Source organism: Dama dama, chromosome 24 (assembly GCF_033118175.1).
Source record: "Dama dama isolate Ldn47 chromosome 24, ASM3311817v1, whole genome shotgun sequence".
In the NCBI taxonomy this organism is placed as follows: domain Eukaryota; kingdom Metazoa; phylum Chordata; class Mammalia; order Artiodactyla; family Cervidae; genus Dama; species Dama dama.
In genome coordinates this window covers 21,003,196-21,025,915 of record NC_083704.1, presented here as the reverse complement: position 1 = coordinate 21,025,915, position 22,720 = coordinate 21,003,196, and the positions used below count along the sequence as shown (strand labels likewise).

Here is a 22,720-nt window from a genome sequence, read left to right as displayed (position 1 = left end):
AGCAGGGAGACTAAGGTATCTAGGGTGGAGAAAAAAGGGAGAGTAAGAGGTTTTCTCCGAGGTAGGGGAAGGCGGGGCTAGGAGGCTATAATCTATAAGATATTTGGCTATATTGGATATGAAGTTTTAATAATATACTGGATTTGGACTTCTCATTACGTGAAAGTGAATTTCTACTAAAATGAGACTTGTTCTTATATTTGAAAGTGACAAGAAAGTTGGATTCTGGACCTTCTGTGCTCACTCAGTCGTGTCCGATTCCTTGCGACCCCCTGGACCACAGCCTGCGAGGCTGCTCTTGTCTTGTGGGATTTTACAGGTAAGAATACTGGAGAAAGTTGCCATTTCCTTCGCCAGGGGATCTTCCCAATCGGTGGCTCGATCCCGCATCTCCTGCGTCTCCTGCATTGACAGGCGGATTCTTTACCACTGAACCACCTGGAAAGCCCCAGTTTGGGCCTTAAGAGACAGGAAAAGAGGAAAATGTGAAAGGGGCCTATTTCTTTAGGGGTCGCCTTTGGACTCTTGGAGTGACAGCCCAGTCGTAGGAGGCCCCGCCTCCCCACTTTGGTCCTGCCCCCGTCCTGCTGGACAGCCCTGCGAGGCCCCGCCTCTTCTACCGTGGTCCCGCCCCCACGCGGAGTGACAGCCCCAAAGGCAGCCCTTTTCCGTAGCAGCCTCAGCTCTCATTGCAGGCGACAGCCGGGTTTGACTCGTCTAGCGTTTCTCTGGGGCAGCCAGGTCTCCGCCGGGGGTGACTCACCGCCAGGCCCCAGCACCAAGCCCCGCCCACCCCACCGCGGCCCCGCCCCGCCTGCGCGTGATTGCGTCTCGGGCCCGCCACGCCCAGCGCTCAGCGGCGCTCGCCCCGCAGGCCCCCGCCCTCCTCCAGCCTCGAGAGTTGCTCGCCGGGCCTCCGGGACTCGCCGGCTCTCGGGCCCGCCCCCGAAAACGTGGAGCGCTGAGGCGGCGGGTGAGCCGGGGAGGGGGCCTGTGACCCCTCGCACTCGGCGGCCAGAGCTCAGGTCGATGCGGGTCGTTGAGTCTGGGCTGCCGGGCGGCGGCGCGACGCTTCCAGGGACTCCTGGCCGCCACCCTTCCTTCCTGGTGTATCTTCCGGGGCTGGCAATCCGGGAATGGAGAAATGGGACCGGGGGGGACGCCGAGGTTGGGTATTTTTCGAGTGAGGGGGAGGAGCGGGGAGAAGTGAAGGTGGGAGTGGCATTCGCAGATTTGGACGCTGCAGAGGGCCGAGGTTGGTCTCAGGTGGAGGGTTAATAGAAGAAATCTGGTGAGGTTGAACTCGAGTGGCTTGTAGAGGCAGGATGCCGGGGCTTGAGGTGTTCCAGACCTATGGGGAATGAGGTGATTCGGGGTGGAGAAGTCGGCGAAGCCCAGTGAAGGGCATTTTGGGGAAGGACCAGCTCACGGGGTCCGGTGATTCACGCTTCCCTGGACAGTCGGAACGCGTGTGACCCCAGCCAGCTTGTGGGTTCTGCTGTTCCTCAGGGGTGATCGAGTTTCCAGGCTTTCAACTGGGACACATAGTGTAGCTTAAATAATAGATGCAAATCAAGGGTAGTGCCTGCGACACCTGAGTGCTTCATAATTAGGGGTGCTTCTCCTAATTTACCTGGAGCCTTGGCCGCGCCAGCGTTGGTGGGCGCTGTCTTCTGTAAAACCCTATTCCAGCAACCCAGACCGTGTATGGAGGTCCCACCCTTATTGAGTTCAGAGTTGAGGTTTATTCGGGCTAAAAAACATCACAAATATTTAAAATATTTTAAATCGTGTGGAGTTTTAATGTTTAAAAATCGAATCCTGTGGGGTTTTTTAAAAATTTTAAATCTTTTGTGACTACTTTCAATTTAAAGTTACACGGAGCTAGAGAACTAGATGTTTTCCCATACAGCCCATTCTGTATGACAGACAATTGTAAATTAACTGTGGAAAGTAGACTGTATCTGTTGTGACCATCTATCTCTAAATTGTAGAACTGGAAATGAAGAATAAAATTGCAAAGAGCTAAAGTACTGGAAAGGGAAAGAAAAGTCCTGGTATGTTGGAAAGCGTGTGCACTTAGAAAAACAAACCAACAAGCTCAGTGAAACTTTTCTTCATTGTAAAAAAACTCAGAAGATAGAGAAAAGTATAAGGGATGAATATTAAAACTCCATGTTATTTCACCAACCCTGACATTTTGGTGCAATTCTTTTTGTTTTTTGCATAACTAAATGTGGTGGTGGTTTCGTCACTAAGTCATGTCCGACTTTTGTGACCCCATGGACTGTAGCCCGCCAGGCTCCTCTGTCCTTGGGATTTTCCAGGCAAGAATACTGGAGTGGGTTGCCATTTCCTTCTCCAGGGGATCTTCCCAACCCAGGAACAGAACCCGGGTCTCCTGCACTGCATGCAGATTCTTTACTGACTGAGCTACCAGGGAATTCTAAATAACTAAATGTACATATTGCATAATTGGGGTCATATTGTTGTATTACTTTGTGTTTTGCTTTCTTCGTTTTGTATTTTTAGCATTTTCCTGGATCATTAAAAATTCTCCCTAAACATCTTCGTAAATGGTAGTGTGCTTCATCAGGTGAATTCATTCTTTTATCGCTTATGAGCGGTTCAGCTGTGTGCCAGGTCTTGTGCTCAGGGAGGGGATTCAGTGTTGCTCTAGATTCTCAGACATTATTTCAGCCTGAAGAAGCAGAAATGTTGACAGTGTGTGTGGAGTGCTAAATGTAGACAGACTGTTGAGTGCAGCATGTAATCAGGTCTGGGCTGCTGTGACCAGGTCATCTTTATGTCATCACGTCTCAACTCTCCCACACCTTTCTGTGGAGTCCTGAGGCTGGGACGGTCCTAGATATGTGCCTCAGGGAATGGGCCTCACCGTCTTCCCTGTGTTGGGGGTGTCCCTGTGGGACTCTAGTGAGGGGTGGGGGTGTGCGGTGCTCAAGTTCCATTCTCAGATCTGCCCACATCTTAGGTGACTCCTGAGGGGCAGCTGCCCTAGGTCTCAAGGGGGACTGTCTCACAATTGCTCTCATAATTAACTACCTGCTGAGGTTTTAGAGGCTGTCTCTAAGTTGTCCTAGACCTTGGGAGCCCTAGGAGGGGTCCTGTCCTTTTTCCTTCTAGCACGGGCCATTAAAATTGCAACTTTTCTCCTAGGAAATCTCTCGTCTTCCAGCTTGATCAGTGTAGCCCTTCAATTTTCTCTCATTGATGTGTTCCTGCTCTACTTTATGGCTGAAAGTAATTTTGTCAATTTGATGAGAGCTTCTCCTTGAGTCTGATATAAGGTGATTCCTAAAGACAACCTTGTCCATTTACTTATTATTAGTCTTTGAATTTATAATTCCATTGACTTTTCTTCTTTGCTCAAACCCAAGAAGAGAAGTAAAGGGTGGTTATTCTTTTTTTTCGATCCTTGATAAAATATGTGAACACCCCCCACCCTCTTGGTTGAACTCACAGTGAGTTTCTTTGCACACATGCATTTCAGCCACCATGTGGTCAGGATTTCGCTCTTATTATAGGCAGGTGATTCCAATAGCTAATGTTAAAGCAACCAGGAGCCAGTTCCTTTGTAGGTCTCCTTTAGCCCTGTGTGCAATTCAATACATGATAAAGGAGAAAGGGTTTGGGATAGCTGTCTACTGATCCTGTGCCGAGGGTATATGGAACCTAGCTGCTCTGTGTCTTGTAGTTATTCCTGGTGCTGGCCTGGCCAACTTACTGGATAAAAGGGGGACACTGGCTATGGTAGCAGAAATCATTCTACTCTCTTGTGCCCAGGAAATCCATGTGTTGAATCATTGCCTGTTTTCAGATTGGCCTCAACAAGAACTGTGAGGCCCTCTGCCATGCCCACACCTAAACCCACCATGTCCCCCCACCTGGTTTTTTGATTCCATGTACTACTTAAGTGGTAAAGAATCTGCCTGCAATGCAGGAGACCAGGGTTCAGTCCCTGGGTCAGGAAGATCCTCTGGAAAAGGGAATGGCAATCCACTCCAGTATTCTTGGCTCAAGAATTCCATGGACAGAGAAGCCTGGCAGGTTACAGTTTGTGGGGTTGCAAAGAGTTGGACACGACTGAGTGACTAACAACACACACACACACGTGTAGTGTTCATGGTAACGGTGAAGCCAGCTTCTATTAAGACCCTCTGGTGAAACTGGATTGCAGAACTCAGCTTAGCCCTGGCCGCCGTGAGGTTTCTTATTTTTTACCACCTTACACTTGGTATCTACTCTGTTGGGCCCGCCCCCTGTGGAGAGATGGGTTTGGAGCAGGCCTGGATTGTACTGGCCAGCGAACCATAAGAGTGATGTTGCATGCAGAGCCCAGAGAGGGGCAGGACTGCCCGAGGAGAGAGCATCTCCAGGTGTGATACTGTGCAGTGATGGAAATTCCCTGAGCAGAGGGCCCGGAAAGGAGGGCACAGGGCTTCAGGGACGGGACCATGGTCATGTAAGAGAGGTTCCTGTCTCTTGGGTCACCCAGCCCGTAAGTATGCTGTGGCCCAGTGGATGACACATGTGTGAAGCGTCTGAAAACAAGCAGTGTTGAAACCTCCGAGAGCATCCGGAGCCTTGAAGGGGTCAGAGCTTACCAAGCTCCACTGAACTGCTCAGGGCAGAACCTAAGCAACACTGGCACTTCTGTTAGTCTGTGAGTCTCTTAATGATTGAAAGCGCGTGGCTGGCTCCACAGCTGTGGTAAGGCCACTGCTGTGGTGAGACTATAAAACAACATTATTGGCTAAGTCCATAAAAAGGGGGATACAAGGTTCTTTGCATACGGCATGGTATCATTGAAAGAGTGCTGGATTTCAGTCCTCTTTCTGCCAGAATGGTTGTGTAACTTCAGGGTTTGTTAATGTGAAACAGTGTGTGGTCTTGGGACTAATTGATCCCTAAGGCTCCTTTTGGTGTAAAAATTCTGTCCTAGTCCAGCTTCTGCAGTGGTTTTGCCAGTCTCTTGAATAAGTAACAAGTTCTTTCAGTTTATATGCTTTTACCCAAAACTAAACAAAAGAATCTTTTGAAGCTAGGCAATTTCTTGTGTTCAAAGTTAATATGTTTTTAATCTTAGGAGTAAAGCAAAATATTATGTCATTTTCGAAGTATCTTTTGGTCTTTACTGCAGTGTATATTTTACACCTGTTATTGAAAAGTTGAGTATGCTATTTTATAAACATAGAAGATATTTGTTTCTAATCATAAGAAATACCTGCTCACTAAAATTCAAATTAGAAAAATATAAAGAAAATAAAAATCATCATGAATCCTACTACCTGGACATGGCCAAGGAAAAATATATCTGCCTAATCATTGATGGAATTTTTATTAAATGCACATACCCACATGTGACTAACACAAGTGTGTATAATACACAAGTCTGTCATATGTGATGAATAGGTATATATACATACTTGTGGTTAAGGTTGTGAGCTCTGGCATCTGGCTGTCTGGTTTTGAAGCCCAGTTCCCCTCTTTGCGACTGTGATGTGGACTGTTTATTTCTTTCACCTCAGTTTTCTCATCAGTAAAGTGAAAACATTAAAGCTCGTTCTTCACGAGGTTGGTGTGAGACTCTCGTGTGCTTAGTCGCTCCGTTGTGTCCGACTCTTTGTGACCCCATGGACTGTAGCCCGCCAGGCTCCTCTGTCCATGGGGATTCTTCAGTCAAGAATACCAGAGTGGGTTGCCCTGCCCTCCTCCAGGGGATCTTCCCAACCCAGAGATCAAACCCAGGTCTCCTGCATTGCAGGCAGATTCTTTACTGACTGAGCCAAAAAATGTGTAGCCCTGGGTAAATCCCTGGTGATCCAGTGTTTAGGACTTTGAGCTTCTACTGTAGGGGCCATGGGTTCATCCCTGGTCAGGAAGTTTAGGTTCCTGCATGCAGAGCAGCACAGCCAAAAAAGAAAATTAAAAAGAAAAACGTAGCCCAGTGCTTTGAATGCAGCAGCTAGTGTTGTCATTTTACAATTATTATGGATTATATAAATTCATAAATGGGGTCACACTTTGCATTTTTACCTTATAGTGTGTTAGGAAACATTCTCATGTTAATGGAGTTTGATCTGTATCCTGGTATTAATGCTGCTGCTGCTGCTAAGTCGCTTCAGTCGTGTCCAACTCTGTGCGACCCCATAGATGGCAGCCCACCAGGCTCCCCCGTCCCTGGGATTCTCCAGGCAAGAACACTGGAGTGGGTTGCCATTTCCTTCTCCAATGCAGGAAAGTGAAAAGTGAAAGTGAAGTCGCTCAGTCGTGTCCAACTCTTAGCGACCCCATGGACTGCAGCCCACCAGGCTCCTCCATCCATGGGATTTTCCAGGCAAGAGTGCTGGAGTGGGGTGCCATTGCCTTTTCCGTCTGTTATTAATGATTCTGTTGTGTAGTTAGACTTTATTTAGCCGCTCTCCTGTTTGACACTATAGGAAAGATAGGAAAAAGGAGAGTTGTAATGAACTTCTGTGTACATTTTTTATTTTATTATATTTTTGGTATAAATTCCTGAATATTTATTAGAAGGACTGATACTGAAGCGCCAATACTTTGGCCACCTGATGTGAAGGAGTCAACTCTTTGGAAAAGACCCTGATGTTGGGAAAGATTGAAGGCAAGAGGAGAAGGGGGCCTCAGGGGAAGAGATGGTTGGATGGCATCATTGTCTCAATGGGCATGAAATTGAGCAAACTCCTGGAGACAGTGAAGGACAGGGAAGCCTGGAGTGCTGCAGTCAGTGGGATCTGAGTCGGACATGACTGAACAACTGAACAACAACATGAATTCCTAGAACTGGCAATGTTCTCTCGAATGGTGTATTTAATACCATTTTCCAGATTGCTACTGTTCTTTATGGGAAGGTGGCATCAAGTAACAACATCTGACAGCAATATGTGAAAATGCCAAGTTTTCTGCTCTTATGCCAGACCTGGGTTCTGTCCACCTTTCAACAAATCTGAAAAGGGAAAACATCTCATTGTTATTTTGCATTCTTTTCTTAGTAACTTTGAACATCTTTTCAAATGTGTTGTCCACTATATTTTTTCTTTGTGACTTGTCATTTCAGTTTTGTTTTTTTTTTTTTCTGTTGTTGATTTGTAAGAATTCTTTGTATATCAGAGATTGTGACATTTTGTCTGGAAGGTATGGGACATCTTTTTAAGGTTAAGGTCATGCTTCAAGTCTGAAAGGAGCAAGTATTTACTGTGAATTTCTAGATAAAGCTCATATTCAAGTTGAAAACTGAAACCTGCCTCTAGTTTCTCAGAAGGATTGTCTTATGACCTGTTGATTGTGAATAATTCTCACTCACTTTGGTGGTAGTTTAGTCACTGTGTCTAACTCTTGCGACCCCATGGGCTGTAGCCCACCAGGCCCCTCTGTCCATGGGATTCTCCAGGCAAGAATACTGGAGGGGGTTGCCATTTCTCTCACTTACATTAGGCAGTGCATAAAGGCGAAAAAGCTTTGACCTTTGGTTCCTGTTATATACGCCCTGTTGAACCCTTTATTGTCACCTTAACCTCACCATTCCTTCCTTCTTCGCGGTTGCTCGCACACAACCATTCTTCTCATGTCCCTGGTTAGAAACCTTGGAGCCATCTGTGTATCTTTTCCAAGTTGAAGGCTTTCTAGTTCTCAGGCTCCCTTCCCAGAAAGTCATTTTCCCTCCTCAGTCTGCTCCTACCCCTCTGGTTATTGCTATTATACTGGGTTGGCCAATAAGTTCTTCCACGTTTTCCATACACTGCAACAGAAAAACCTGGATGAACTTTTTGGTCAACCCAACACTGAGCCTGTGTGTTAGAATGATTTGATGTATCCTCACTTCTCAAAAGTAAGATGTTGACCTTATTTACTTTTGTATCCTTAGACTCCATCATGACCTGGCCCATAGTAACCCCATGATTCATGTTTGTTGTATTTGATATTTCCATGTAAAAGATGATGGTGGTAAGCCTCTACAGTCTATTGGTAGATTAACTTTTCCCAAACTTTTTTGTTATGAGGAATGTCAGAGGCTCGAAGGAATTGAAGGAATATCAGGACGAAAGCCCCCTAAATGTACCTGTTGGGATTTATATCACCCTGGCACATAAAGTCAGTCCTCTGCTCAGAAACCTCCAGTGACTTCTTACTGACTGTCGAGTCAGATGGCAGCAGACTTTCTTATATGGTTGCAGCTTACAAACATTTTATCACCCTGCTCTGGTCAGGACTTTACCCTCACTTCATTGACTTTACATGTGTTGTTCCCTGCATAGAACATGCTTCCCTTTTTGCTGGACCATTAACTTTTGCGTATGAGGTATTCTGAGTTCCCATAGCTCTAATTGCTAACTCTTGTCATTCTATATAATTCCTGACCACATTATTAGCTATTTGAAGGTGAGAACTCATTCCTATTTTGACCTGGCAGCATTGCATGCTGACTCTCATTTGGCTGATACCTGGAAATAGCATTCCTGGTGTATTTGTAGTATAATTTGCATCCAGCATTAATTTATAATACCTGTGTTGCCCCAAACAAAAGTTATGCTCTGTTAGTGAAAAACAAAAGCTTATGAGTCCAGGCCAGTCTCGGTCTGTTTGATCAGCTTGCTGCAAGACCGTGAGTTCCCCCAAAGAAAGGAAAGATGCCCTGGGTTGTTGGTCACCCCTTCTATGATTGTACCCAATAATCGATTTGCACTTGTGCTTTGGAGTCATTAAAACTTCCCTTAGGTACAAAGTTAGAATAAAGGAGTCTAAAGCCTGAAAATTGCCCCGATGAGAATCACTGAGTTAGAGAGATTGACATGAGAAACACGCTAGAGGGAGGTCATTAGGCCTTAGTGACTGATGCCGTCAGTGGGTCTCCAGATTGACTGTGACAGTTTTCAGGCTTGGTAACAGAGATAAAGATGATACCTCTGAGAAAGATAGGGACCCTGGGAGGGGCAGCTGATGCTGGGGACACAGACTGCATACCACAACATGAAACTGGCCTATATCAGTTCTCTGCTCATAATGAATTGCTGACTTCTGTTATATGTTGACAAGGTGCAGTTGCTTTGTAATCATCAGGAGCCCTCATTAGATACCAGTCCATTCCCATCCTCCCTCCCCTAAAACATAGTTCATGCTCCAGCCATAACTAATCACTTCTATTTCTCTGAGTCTCTTGGCTATTTTTCATCATTATTTTGTAGGGGGCACTCTATTTCCTCTACCTGGGATGCCATCCATTGTACATCTGGCAAACTCTCGTTCATCTTTCTAAGTCTTGTTCAGGTCAGTCACACCCTCTGTAAATACTTTCTCAGTCCTCTTGTGAGAGTACCTTTTATACTGTTACCCCATCGCTTACCTGAATGTCCCCTCCACCATATTCTGATCTGCTTACAGACAAGAGTGTCGTTCCCTTGTTTTTGTACAGGGCCTGGCCCCCAGAGGTGCTTAGCCTGATATGTAACCCATATCAGGTGAGCCTGATATGTAACCCATCTGGATCATGAGAAAGTTTCTTTTGTCTAAGAAGCCAGACTTGTGGTGAATGGTGGTTAATTTTCACTAAGAGAAAATACAGATATAGTCTATATTTGTTTTTTTCCATGAGAACCTATGTTTACTTCTTATTTTCAGGAAGTTTGTCAAAGATGAAAGTGACCTTATCAGCTCTGGATACTCATGAGAGTTCTTTCACGCCTTTGGTCATCATAGAACTCGCTCAGGATGTCAAGGAAGAAACCAAAGAATGGCTGAAAAACAGAATCATCACTAAAAAGAAAGATGGAGGTGAGTTTTTATATTATATAAATATTACTCCGATTTAGTTGTGCCTACTTGAATAAAACTGTATTGACAAATGTGTTTCACAGTTTTCTGGTTGATCTGTTTTTAAAATTCAAGTTCATTTCTTTGCTCTTTGTTCTATACCTAGGACTTGAAAGGAGATCTTAAATCAACGTTAGGTTGTAAGTCTCTCTTAGATCGTAAACAACCTGAGTGATTTTGTTCACAGGTGTAAACTCTGCGCCTGTGTACAGTACCTGGTGCATAGTAGGTACTTAATAAATATTTGTCAAATGTATGAATATCTTTGAGTATTCTTTGTGTGTTGGTTGTGGTGCTAAGAGGGACAGAAACATGTCTGTGCCAGCAAAGATGTTACTGTCAAGGTAAGGAGACTGAATGCTAGATCCAGGAAGTCGAAGGAATAGGAAAAAAGCTAGTGAAAAAGCTGTTACAAAACAGCACATGATACTTAAAAATGAGTCTCGTATGTGTACTTGCTATGAAAGTAAAGGGAAGGAAGAAGTGATGCTTGGTGATGCTTTTCAGGGTGGTAAGGGATGACTTCATGGAAGAAGCCAAAGTTTAACCCTCTGCTCTCTGGCAAAAAGGGGGCTGGACCTGGGTGAGAGATGGAGAGGATTTTACATGAGCAGACACTTTGTTGTTGTTGTTCAGTCGCCGAGTTGTGCTTGACTCTCGGCGACCCCATGAACTGCAGCATGCCAGTCTTCCCTGTCCTTCACTATCTCCCTGAGTCTGCTCAAACTCGTGCCCATCGAGTCAGTAATGCCATCCAATCATCTCATCCTCTGTCATCCCCTTCTCTTCTTGCCCTCAATCTTTCCTAGCATCAAGGTCTTTTCCAGTGAATCGCCTCTTCACATCAGGTGCCCAAAGTTTTGGAGCTTCAGCCTTAGCATTAGTCCTTCATCAGACACTTCATAAAACTACGCAAAACACCCCCTAAAAATGTCTAGGAGGTATATACCTCTGAATAAAAGGAGTTCCAGAAAGAAAGCAGAGAAAAAGGAGAGGAAGAAATCATCAAAGAAAAACTCAAGACTGGTGTATGCTTTTTCAGATTGAATGGGCCCATGCAATGCCCAGACTGGCTGAAACTGGCATATATGATTGGAATGTTTCAGAATCCTGGGGACAGGAAGACACTACGAAGTTCCAAAAAAGAAAATAGGTCAGAAACACTGGAGGCTAGAAGGCAGTGAAATAATATCTTCATTTCTGAAGGAAAATGGGTTCAGTCTAGTATTCTGAACTCACCTAGCTGCCAACAAGGTGTGCTGCTGCTGCTGCTAAGTCACTTCAGTCGTGTCCGACTCTGTATGACCCCGTAGACGTCAGCCCACCAGGCTCCCCCGTCCCTGGGATTCTCCAGGCAAGAACATTGGAGTGGGTTGCCATTTCCTTCTCCAATGCAGGAAAGTGAAAAGTGAAAGTGAAGTCGCTCCGTCGTGCCTGACTCTTAGCGACCCCATGGACTGCAGCCTACCAGGTTCCTCCGTCCATGGGATTTTCCAGGCAAGAGTATTGGAATGGGGTGCTATTGCCTTCTCTGAACAAGATGTGAGGGTAGAGTAAAGAAAGATAAGATCTCTAAAAAGATGGTGTTGTCAGACTCTTTCTCTTCCCTCTACTGAGGGAAGACTTAAACAGTTAGCTTGGGGGATTGAATAATCGATAAGTATATAATAAACTAAGCACATTATGAAACAAGATAAATACCAACTTTTGGGAAATGGTAAGTTGTAGGAAAGGAAAATCATAGCATGTTGTAAGACTCAACTATAATGTATGTAGCCATAATAATAAAAGTACTGTTGATGGAATGAAAACGATGATATAATGATATTGTGAGAATGGTGTTTTGGAAATGGTGGGTGGAAATGAGGGAGGGGGGTTGGAAAGTTTAATCCCCAATTGCCAAAGTTTAAAAAAAAAATAGCTCTAAAAGCATGTTGTCTGGTGACATGAAAACAAATCCTAAAGGAATCACATGAACAAGTTGAAAGTCATTGCCTCAGGGGTGGGGGCTTGCGATGAGAGAGTGCTCTTTTTCAGAACAAGATTCTCACTAACGGTTCTCCATGAAGGTTACAGCAGTTTCTGTTCCCCTGGCCATGTCTGAGAGTACCTTACCTACTGTGTCATTTGGGTCTTCCAAGCAAGAGATGCCAAGTGGGATTTAATGCACAGGAGGTTTGTAGAGGAGATCATCTGTAGAAAGATAAAGTAGGAAGGAGCAGGCTTAGACACTGATAGCCTTCTGACTTTGGTGCGTGTCTGAAGCTTGTGAAAGGAGAGAGGGAAGGAAGGAGAATTGGATAGGAAAAGCCTCAGACTACAGCATGGTTCTGAGAACATGTTTGCCAGGCTCAGCGTTGCGCAGTGGCTTCATTCCACTGTCCCCTGGGGTTCAGCCCATGGCCTAAGTGTTGGGGTGCTGCAGCCAAAGAGGGACAAACAGACGGCTGTCAGTCAGCTCTGCTTCTCACAGCAAATTCTTTGGAGGGGAGATCTGGGTGGAGTGGGGCACTTTCGTGGCTAACACCCCCACCATCTATTTTTTCAATCTAACTTGATTTTTGTAGTGTGAGAAGTGAAAACATATTGGTGGTGTTTTGCATTTATCTTAATATGGATGACATTAAGGATTTTCTATTTAAGAGCCATTTGTGCTTTCTTTAAATTGAACATATCTCTTATTTATTTTTTAATTAAAGCCTTTAACGCCTCTTGTAAAGTACCTAAATAATAATGCCATGGCAAGTTAACCTTATTAACCCCCTGGGTAAGTAAAATATAAATTCCGCTCATTATCCTGTTCCATCTGATTGGTATTTTTATAACTCCTGTCAACACTTTATAGAGGATAAATAGTAAAGATATAAATGCACCTTAAAAAGTCTGATGTAGATAGAAATTAGAAATTAGGAAAACTTCCTTTTTCTACAATCTTTGAAGTGAAATAATTACATATACAGTATCAAATAACAATAGGTACTTATCTTTAAACCTAATCGAATGTATTAATATTTATGGGAAAAATCATTGAAAAATTATTTCACTGTTTATTATTCAGTATTTAACATTCACACAATCTGTTGTAGTCTTATATAATTGTGTTACATTTGTTGCATTTTTATTGGGATATTTTATTTCAAATTAATTTTCTTAAATTTTTGTATTTTTTATACTATATCCTTTTGCTTCATATTTTTACTTAGTGCAGTTTTATATTTAGAGCTAACAAATATTTGATTCTTGTCTAATAGCTACTTCTAATTTGAGTAACTGACAAGCCACTTATTACATTTTCCAGGTTTGGCACTTATTTCAAAAAGCTATAAAAACTGCCTTCCCCAACTTACTTTTATTTATTATTTATTTGGGAGCTGGATTTAAATTGTTAATATAATTTATTTGCCTTCTGCCAAACTAGAAACAGAATACTTATTTAAAAGGCTTTCATATTTGAAACTTTTATGTTTATCACTTTCCAAGATTGTGCTCATCTTTTGTTTCCAAAGGTGCTCAGCTGTTGTTTAGACCGTTGTTAAATAAATATGAGAAAGAAACACTGGAAAATCAGAACTTGTATCTTGTCGGTGCCTCCAAGATTCGATTGTTGCTGGGGGCAGAAGCAGTGGGATTGGTAAAAGAGTGCAGTGATAACACCATGAGAGCCTTCACGTATGGAACCCGACACAACTTCAAAGATTTTGATGGTAAGTTCCAAGATTGTTTCTGTCAGAATCAATTTATCAAAAGGAAGTCTTTGATGAGTAGGTGAGGGGTCAGCAAAGTTTTTCAGTAAAGGGCCTGATAGTGAATATTTAGGCTGTGTGGACACTATGATCTGTCATAGTTACTCTTATTCAGCACGAGTGTCAAGCAAAAGCAGCCTGCAGCCATGAGAAGCGAATGAATGAGGCTATGTACTAATAAAATTTTATTTATCAAACCAGGTAAGATCAGACTTGGGGTTGCAGATTTACTTTGTAACCTCTGGAATGCTGCTAAGTCGCTTCAGTTGTGTCCGACTCTGTGCGACCCCATAGATGGCAGCCTACCAGGCTCCACCGTCTCTGGGATTCTCCAGGCAAGAACACTGGAGTGGGTTGCCATTCAACCTCTGGAATAGATGAACATAAACTAAGATGACATATGTCACTTATCTATATAATTTTAAGTCTTAGAATGGTGATGTTCATTAGATTGATGTAAGTAAGAAGCACAGTAGTATTTCATATCCTGTAATCCCCTATCCTGCTTCTGTTCTGGCCTCAAAGGGGGTTTCAGAAGAGAGTGATTTCTGGAAAGAACTGCGAAATCCAGCATGGCTGTGATAGCAGAGTAGGAGGTTGCTTTCAGAACCAAACTAGCTGGTCCCTTCCAAGACCTTTCAAAGTTAGAAGATACGATTGGACTTCTTCAGACTCAGTCACTCTGGATTTTTATATATTGGTGAATAAACGATTGAGGTGAAATTCACCACATTTGACGGGATTCACCTGTCAAAAAATGACACTATTTTCTTATCAGACTTTCTTCTCCTTCATTTATGTGAGAGATGTTGGATTCCACAAGGAAATTGGCCTGGGCTTGAGAGTTTGGAAGAGAATTTGCCATGTAGGCAAACTTCAGATCCATTCCTAATTAAAAATATTGTTAAAATTAAAGAATATATTACTTTCTGTTCATTTCAGTTAAATGAGGGCAAGCAAGTGTCTACCATTTGGTTGTTTGAACCATATAATATAATCATTAGCATAATGATTGAAGAACTATATTATGTGAAGGCATCACAGAATATTTTTATTCTTATAAAATATCCTGTTCTATTTACTTTTTTATTACTTGGATTACTCTTTATGGCAGTTATTTATTGTCTATACCATTATTTCATAATCCCAGGTTATTTGAATATTTTAGATTTTATTTTGGCTAATACTGAGAAAATAACTATGAATTTTTGTTTTGTTTTAGATGATAATGATGATTTCCTCAGCATGGCAGAACGTCAATTCATCATCAAACATGAACTTGAAAATCTTCGAGCCAGAGATGAAAAAATGGTCCCTGGATACCCCCAGGCAAAATTGTACCCAGGAAAATCATTATGTAAGTCATTGTATCAACTAATTTCATGAATATATGTTTTAATGCAATTATATTTTGCTTTGTATATGTAAATAACAAATTATAATGACTTTTTCCACCCTTACTGAAAAACTTACACAACTTTACAATAATTTATTTTTTCACCATTATATATTTTGCCTTTAGACCTTCATGATTTTGTAGCTTTAGATCAACTTATTTGTTCTTTATGGTTCTCAACTTCTTCTTTATCAAGGTTCACAGCATTCAGTAAGCTTAAAATTCAGTGTAAATGCATTTACATATTACTCAGTTAAAATTAGTCAAGTTTACCGTATGCCCAGACATTATAGTGTAATGAAAATCTGTGGAGGAATAAAAACTAGACACATGGTCTTTTCCTGGAGCCTTCTTCCCATCTCCTCTCATCTCACTGGGTATGAACAGATACAAACATAAAAAGACTTAAGAAGAGTCACAGTGGGACATCATACCTGAATGCAAATTAGCAGTTTGTAACTTTCTGATTTTGTGTAATTCCATTTGAATGAAAATACCAGTTTGTAGACTGAAAGTATTTACGACATGTAATTCCAGATTTTCCTGAAACCTAGATAATACCAAGGCCTAGAACATCTTTGCTGCCTAAGAAATTCTTTAAACATACCAGTTTTTGTGTCCCCAGTCTGATTTCCTTGTAATAGTGTCATCCAGGAGGACAGATGCCCGAGTCAGTGCGTATTCAGATTTTCTCACTTGCACCAAATAGTTTGTTTAAACCAAGATCCAATCATAGATCACTCATTTTTTTGGTTGTTATTATATCTCTTAAGTTTCTCTCTCTTTTTTAAAAGTGTTGAAGTACATATAACATAAGATTTACCATTTTAAAAACTTTTAAATGTACAGTTCAGTGGTATTAAATACATTCATAATGTTTTACATCAAACCTTCAACACTGTCCATCTCCATAGTTTTCTGTCCTGTGAAACTGAAACTCTGTATCCACTAAATAATCACTCTCCCACCTTGTCTTGCTCTAAGACCTGGCAACCACCACTTTACTTCTGTCTTTATGGTTTCAACAGTTCTATGTATCTCAAATAAGTGAAATCACACAGTGTTTCTCTTTTTGTGACTGGAATATTTCACTTGGTGTAATGTCCTCAAGGTTTATCTTTGTTGTAGCATATGTCAGAATTCCCTTCTATTTAAGACTACACAGTGTTCCATTGTATGTATGTACCACATATTGTTTATTCATTCCTTCATCAGTGGCTGCTTAGGTTGCCTCCACTTTTTGGTTATAATGACCATGGGATCTTTGAGATCCTGCTTTCAAGTCTTTTTGGTATATAACAAGAAATGGAATTCCTGGATCATATGGTAATTCTATTTTTAATTTTTTTGAAGTACTTCCATCCTATTTTCCACAGGGACTGTATCGTTTCAGATTCCCGCCAACAGTGTACAGCATTGCAGTTTCTCCACTTTCTTGCCAACAGTTATTATGTTCTGATATTTTGATAATAGCCATCCTAACAGGTATGAGGTGCTATCTCATTGTAGTTTTTGACTTGCATTTACCTAGCGATTGTTGACACTGAGTCTTTGTCTTCTTTGGAGAAATGTCTATGCATGTCCTTTGCCTATTTTTGAATCATGAGTTTTAGGCATTCTCTATGTATTCTGGATATTAATCCCTTATGAGATATATGATATGGAAATGATGTTTTCTCCCATTCTGTGGGCTGCCGTTGTTTACTTTGGTGATACTGTCTTTTGATGCACAAAATTTTAACATTTTCCTGTACCTTTGGTTCATATCTAAGAGCTTATTGCCAAGGTCACTGTCCTGAAGCTATTCTCTGTGTTTTATGTTAGGAACTTTATAGCTTTGGATTCTATGTTTAGGTTTTTAATCCATTTTGAGTTAATTTTTGTGTATGGTGCTAAGCAACTTAATTCTTTTGCATGTGGATATCCAGTTTTCCTAGCATAGTCAAAAACTATTCTTCACTCATTGAGTCACCCTGGTACTCATGTAAAAATCATTTGACCACATATGTGAGGGTTCATTTCTGAGCTCTCTATTCTATTCTTTTGCCTGTATAGTCTGTCTGTACGATAGTATGACACTGTTTTGATTATTTTGGCTTTGTGGTAAGTTTTGACATCAGGAAGTTTTGTTTTTCTCTTTTAAAATTGTTCAGGCTGTTTGAGTTTCCATGAAATTCGATATGTGTTTTAGGATGGGTGTTTCTAATTTTGCAGAAGACATCATTGGGATTTTGGTAGGAATTGCATTGAATCTGTAGATTACTTTGGATAGTATTGAGATTTTAACAAGATAAACTCCCATGAATATGGGATATGTCTCTGTGTATATTTTAATTTCTTACAGCATTGTTTTATAGTCTTTATTTGTATAAGTCTTTCATCTCCTTGTTGTGTGGTTTTGTGTCAGTAGCTCAGTCATGTCTGACTCTTTGTGATGCCATGGACTGTAGCCTTCCAGGCTCCTCCATCCATGGGATTCTCCAGGCAAAAATACTGGGGTGGGTTGCCATTCCCTTCTCCAGGGAATCTTCCTCACCCAGGGATTCAACCTGGGTCTCCCACACTGGAGACAGATTTTTTTACCATCTTAGCCACCAGGGAAGCCCTTCACCTCCTTAGTTAATTCCTAAGTATTTTATTCTTCGTGATGTTATTGAAAATAGAATCGTTTTCATGATTACCTTTTCAGATAGTTCCTTGTTAGTGTATAGAGATGAAACTGATTTTCAGGTGTTGACTTTGTGTCCTGCTACTTTCCTGACTTCATTTATTGGCTTTGACAGTATTTTTGTGGAAATTTTAGGGTTTTCTACATATAAGATGATATCATCCATGAACAGAGACAGTTTTACTTCTAACTTTTCAGTGTTGATGTCTTTTATTTCTTTTACTTGCCTGTTTGCTCAGGCTAAAACTTCCAATAGCATGTTGAATAAAAGTGATGAAAGTGGTCATCTTTGTCTTATTTCTGATTTTAGAGGAAAACTTTCATTCTTTCACCATTCAACATAATGTGGGTGGTGGTGGTTTTTTTTTTCTCCCCTTCATTCTGTTAATGTGATGTATTACACAGATTGATTTTAGTGTATTGAACTATCCTTGAATTCTCAGGATAAATCCCACTTGTCATGGTGTATGATCCTTTTAACATGTTGCTGAATTGACTTTGCTAGTATTTTGCTGAGGATTTTTGCGTCATTGTTCATGAGGGATATTAGTCTATAGTTTTCTCTTCTTGTAGTGATTTTGTCTGACTTTGTGTCAGGGTAATTCTGGCCTCATAGAGTGAGTTAGTAGTGTTCCTTCCTCTTAAATTTTTGGGGAAAATTGGAGAAGGATTGATATTAGTTTTCCTTTAAATAGTGGTAAAATTCACCAGTGAAGGTATCAAGTTCAGGTTTTTTCTTTGTCATGAGGTTTTTTTTAGTTACTCCTTTATAATTATAAATCTGTTCACATTTTCTCTTCCTTCCTGATTTAGTTTTGCTATGTTTTGTGTTTCTAGGAATTTGTCCATTTCATCTAGGCTAGCCAGTTTGTTGGGTACAGGTATTCATAGTATACTCTTACAATCTTTTTGATTTGTTTAGAATCAGTAGTAACGTACCCATTTTCATCTCTGATTTTAGTAATTTATGTTGTCTGTTTTTCTCAGTTCATCTAGCTAAAGATTTGTCCATTATGTTGATCTTTTCAAAGAACCAACTTTTGGTTTTTGTAATTTTCTCTGTTACCGTTCTATCCTGTTTGATTTATCTCTGCTCCAATCTTTTTTATTTTCTTCCTTCTGCTAGTTTTGGGTCTAAATTGCTCTTCTTCTGATTCCCTAATAGTAAAGTTAGGTTGTTATTTGAGATCTTTCTTGTTTTTAAATATAAGCATTTGTTGCTATTAACTGCCCTGTTAGACTTGCTTTCTCTGTGTCCCATGTGTTTTGGTATATTGTGTTTGGTTTTCATTCATTTCTAGGTATTTCCTAATTTCCTCTGTAGTTTCTTCCTTGACCCACTGGCTGTTTCAAAATGTGATGTTTACTTTACACACATTTGTGAATTCCTCAGTTTTCCTTCTGTTATTGATTTCCAACTTCATCCCGCTGTGGTCAGAGGATACTTTTTATAATCCATATCTTTTTAAATCTGTTGAGGCCTAACATATGGTCTGTCTTGGAAAATGTCCCGTGTACACTCGGGAACCAAGAGTGTGTTCATGCTTTACTGCCTGGCTTCCATGTAAACTGCATCTTGCAGTTGCCTCTGTCTCTGGGTTAGTCGTGTGGTACAGATACTTTTGTCTGCTCTCCTGGTTGACCTGTATGACTTTGGGAGGTGTCTAGAAACTTGAATGTAGGTGCTTATCATTCCTGTTTGTCTGCATTTCCAGTTTTCTGTGTGTGTCTTGATATTAATTATCTCGTAGCAGTTTTTTGTTGGACATATCATCTTTTGCTGTGCAGATTAAAGATTACCGTGATTTCAAAAACATTTTCTTCAGTTACCTTTGAAGAGTTATTTGGTTTTATTTTCTGTTCTTGTCTTTAAGAATGCCATTTGTGTGTGTGTGTGTGTGCATATGTATGTAATGTATATACTTTATATACATGTCATATATTCTCTGAAATATTTTAAAGCTTTTATGTAATTTTTTAGGCGTGTTGACCATTTTCCAGCTTTGTTCTTTCAGTCTTTACTTTTTCAGTAGCTTTTACTGTGACTTTCTTTGTAATAGTTTTATTTTTCTGATATTTTGCTTTTCCAGGCTCCCACCTTCAGCTCTCAGAGGTTTTCCTTCATTTTAATTCAGAGATGTGGCTTGCTTTAATTTCATGAACTCCTTGAAGAATTCCATAATTTTTCTTTGCTCTATGCTGGAACTTTTTTTGCTGTATTTCTTCTCTGCTTTTTTAAAAAATGACTTTCCTCTTTTCTCTTAGAGTATTCTTGCATAATTTGATGTCAGTTTCTTTGTGGCATTTGCTTATTTTTTTAATGAACCCCTATTTTTTCCAGACCAGCTGTTTTGGGAAGGAAGTGTGTGTATTGGGAAGAGGTGGGGGGCCTCCAGTCAGGAACTGTGGTGGTCAGGAACTGGGATTCTGCCTGACAGTGTGTTCTCCTTGAGTCATCTTAGAGCCTCGGTGGAGCCCTTTTCTTTATTTCTTCATTTATTTGACTGTGTTGGGTCTTGGTTGCATCACGCAGGATGTTTTCATTGCAGTGCTTGGCCTCAGCAGTTGTGGTGTATGGGTTTAGCTGCCCTGTGGCGTGTGGGATCAGCGTTCCCGGACCAGGGAGTGAACCCTCATCCCCTTCCTTAGAAGGGGGATTCAGAACCACTGGACCACCAGGGAGGGTTAAATCCCTGGAGCCCTGTTCTTAAGAGGAGTGTTGCTGGGTTTGGCCTCTCCGTCTGTCTGGCCAACCAGGACCACAGCTGCTGTGCTGCCTATATCCATCCCTCCGTGCCAGTGGGCAGCTCTCTCCCTCCTCCAGCCGTGTGTCTCTGGCCCGGCTGTGGCCCCAGGCAGGGAGCACCCCCTCAGCCTGCATTCTGGGTTCGGGGACAGTAGTCTCCCACCCCTCGGTGTGCAGGAGAACGCTGCCCCCTGCCTGCTTGGCCCCAGCTTGCTCTTAGCTTAGAACCCTGGGCTGATTTTTAAGGCCACTTTTCATAGTTTCTCTTTTCACTCTGTAGTTTTTTTTTTGTTTGTTTGTTCGTTCGTTTTACTATCATCAAAGGTAGGGTTTCCCTTTATGGTTCTTATTTCCTTTGTTGTTTTTAGTTTGGCCTCATGAACAAGAACAGGACAAGGTTGTCTTTCTGCCCCCACTTGTTACCAGGAGGTCCACATTCTGTTTCTGGTTATACGTGTGTCTTAGTTGTCAGTGGCCATCTTGGGGCATCCCTTTTCTAGTTTTCTGTGTGAGCTGAGATCTCCTCAGAATCTCTGACTGCCTTTGACTGTTGATTGCTAGTAATTAACAGTCATGCAAGTAACCTAGTGAAAAACTCTTTAGAAAGAGGCATTGAGAGAGGGGCGACTTTTGTATATATTAACTTTATCCTAAGGGATATTATTCAGTTTAGGTAAAAGCTCTGTCTCAAAATGTCTATCAGATGATTGTCATGTTTTGATAGATGGGGCATAGCAATCTCTTGTGAGGTTTTTAAATATTGTTGTTCTTTTTTAGGACATTACAGTAACTTCCTCTGAATATCTGTGTATACAAATGGATAAATTAGAGTGGTCAGATATATTCTGTCTTCTAAAATTATTGCCTTATGGGAATAATAGAGTGTCAAGTAAATATCCTGTAGCAGGCATGCATATAAGACAAACCACTGATGTGTGTGTTTGTGTGTATTGCTGGGTATGGTCCCATATATCTCTGTATCTATATCTGTATGTCTCTATACACACTGTGTTTTGCCACATACATATTTGCAGTTGTTATGTAATCAGGGATGAAAACAATACAGGAATATAAAAATGCATTTTGAAAGCACAGGCATCCCTGAGAAGCAGTTCATTCCTCATTAAGACAGGAGGGGCCTGGGAGGGGGGCCAGCAGCAGGGGCGGCAGGGGCCCTGTGTCCCCGCGCAGCCTCCTCTCCCTGTGGGCGCTGCGTGCTCATCACCCCTCTGCTGGACTGGAGGACGCATCGCCTGTTCCTCCCTGTCTCACCGAGACACTGTAAGGAATTGTGAGAGTGGCTTTTGTGTTTACTTTTATGTCACATTAACTGAAGGCTGTGTTAGTATTGTCACTGCATTATTTTATTTAGAGGGTCCCTAGTATAAGCCAAGTTACAGTCTCCCTTAAATTAGATTATGGTTAGTGTGACTAATTCGTAAACGTCTGTAATAGTAATAGTCCTAGTGCTTGACAGTGGATCATTCAGCATTCTTAAAGAACGGTATCTTGGTTTTAATTGTTCCTTTATTTTTTAATATTTATTTTTATTTGTTTGGCTGCACCGGGTTCTTGATTTTGGCATGTGGGATCTTTGTTGCAGTATGCAAACTCTTAGTTGCAGCATGTGGGATCTACTTGCCCAACCAGAGAGACTAGGGATCGAACCTGGGCCCCCTGCATTAGGAGTATAGAGTCAGCCACTGGAACTCCAGGGAAGTCCTAAATTGTTCCTTTCTTTAAATAGGCATAGACAGCATTATTTTCCTTTGACGGTAGGGCTCATGTTAATTACATTTTTAGCTGACAAGAGAAAAGTCCAAGGACTGACTGGAAAAAAAAAACAAAACACCTCCTCTATTTTTAGAGGCTGAAACCAGAACCATGCTTTTGGCATTGGTGATGAAGTGACGCCCAGTGATTTAGGACTTGAAGCTTTATGGTCTCTCTGAGTCCCTTAGTTTGCAACCCTATCTTTAGAGGTTTACAAGCGGCTTTTTATGCAGGCCTGGAATGTCTTCTATAGCAGAATGGAATCATTTCTTTAAAAAGAGCTTAAAAATAGTAAAATAGTAATTTAGATGCCATAAGTCAGTTCAAAGTTAAACTTGATGTAGTTGAAAAGGATAGTGATAGAAGAATAAGGTACAGCTGTGCATCCCTCAGTAAGAGCTAAGAACGAGAACTGATGTGGGTGATTGACTTTCACTCCTGTTAGCTGAAGAAAACAATTCTCTGAAACACTTTAGAATAAAAATGTTTAAAAAATGGATTTGACAGCACCAGCGCTGATATAACTTAAACCATACACCTTTTTCGGT

General features: G+C 41.4%; 1 protein-coding gene across 2 annotated transcripts in view; it reads left to right on the top strand.

Annotated features, from left to right (window-relative positions):
* The first annotated feature begins 841 nt into the window (after positions 1–841).
* Positions 842–22,720, top strand: part of ANO10 (anoctamin 10) — a 203,607-nt gene continuing 181,728 nt past the window's right edge. For both annotated transcript variants that reach the window (XM_061127911.1, XM_061127910.1), the window contains exons 1-4: positions 842–973; positions 9,655–9,807; positions 13,353–13,550; positions 14,812–14,946. In XM_061127911.1, coding sequence (XP_060983894.1) covers positions 9,669–9,807; positions 13,353–13,550; positions 14,812–14,946 — 472 coding nt within the window. In that variant the 5' untranslated portion in view covers positions 842–973; positions 9,655–9,668. The remainder of the gene's footprint in view (positions 974–9,654; positions 9,808–13,352; positions 13,551–14,811; positions 14,947–22,720) is intronic.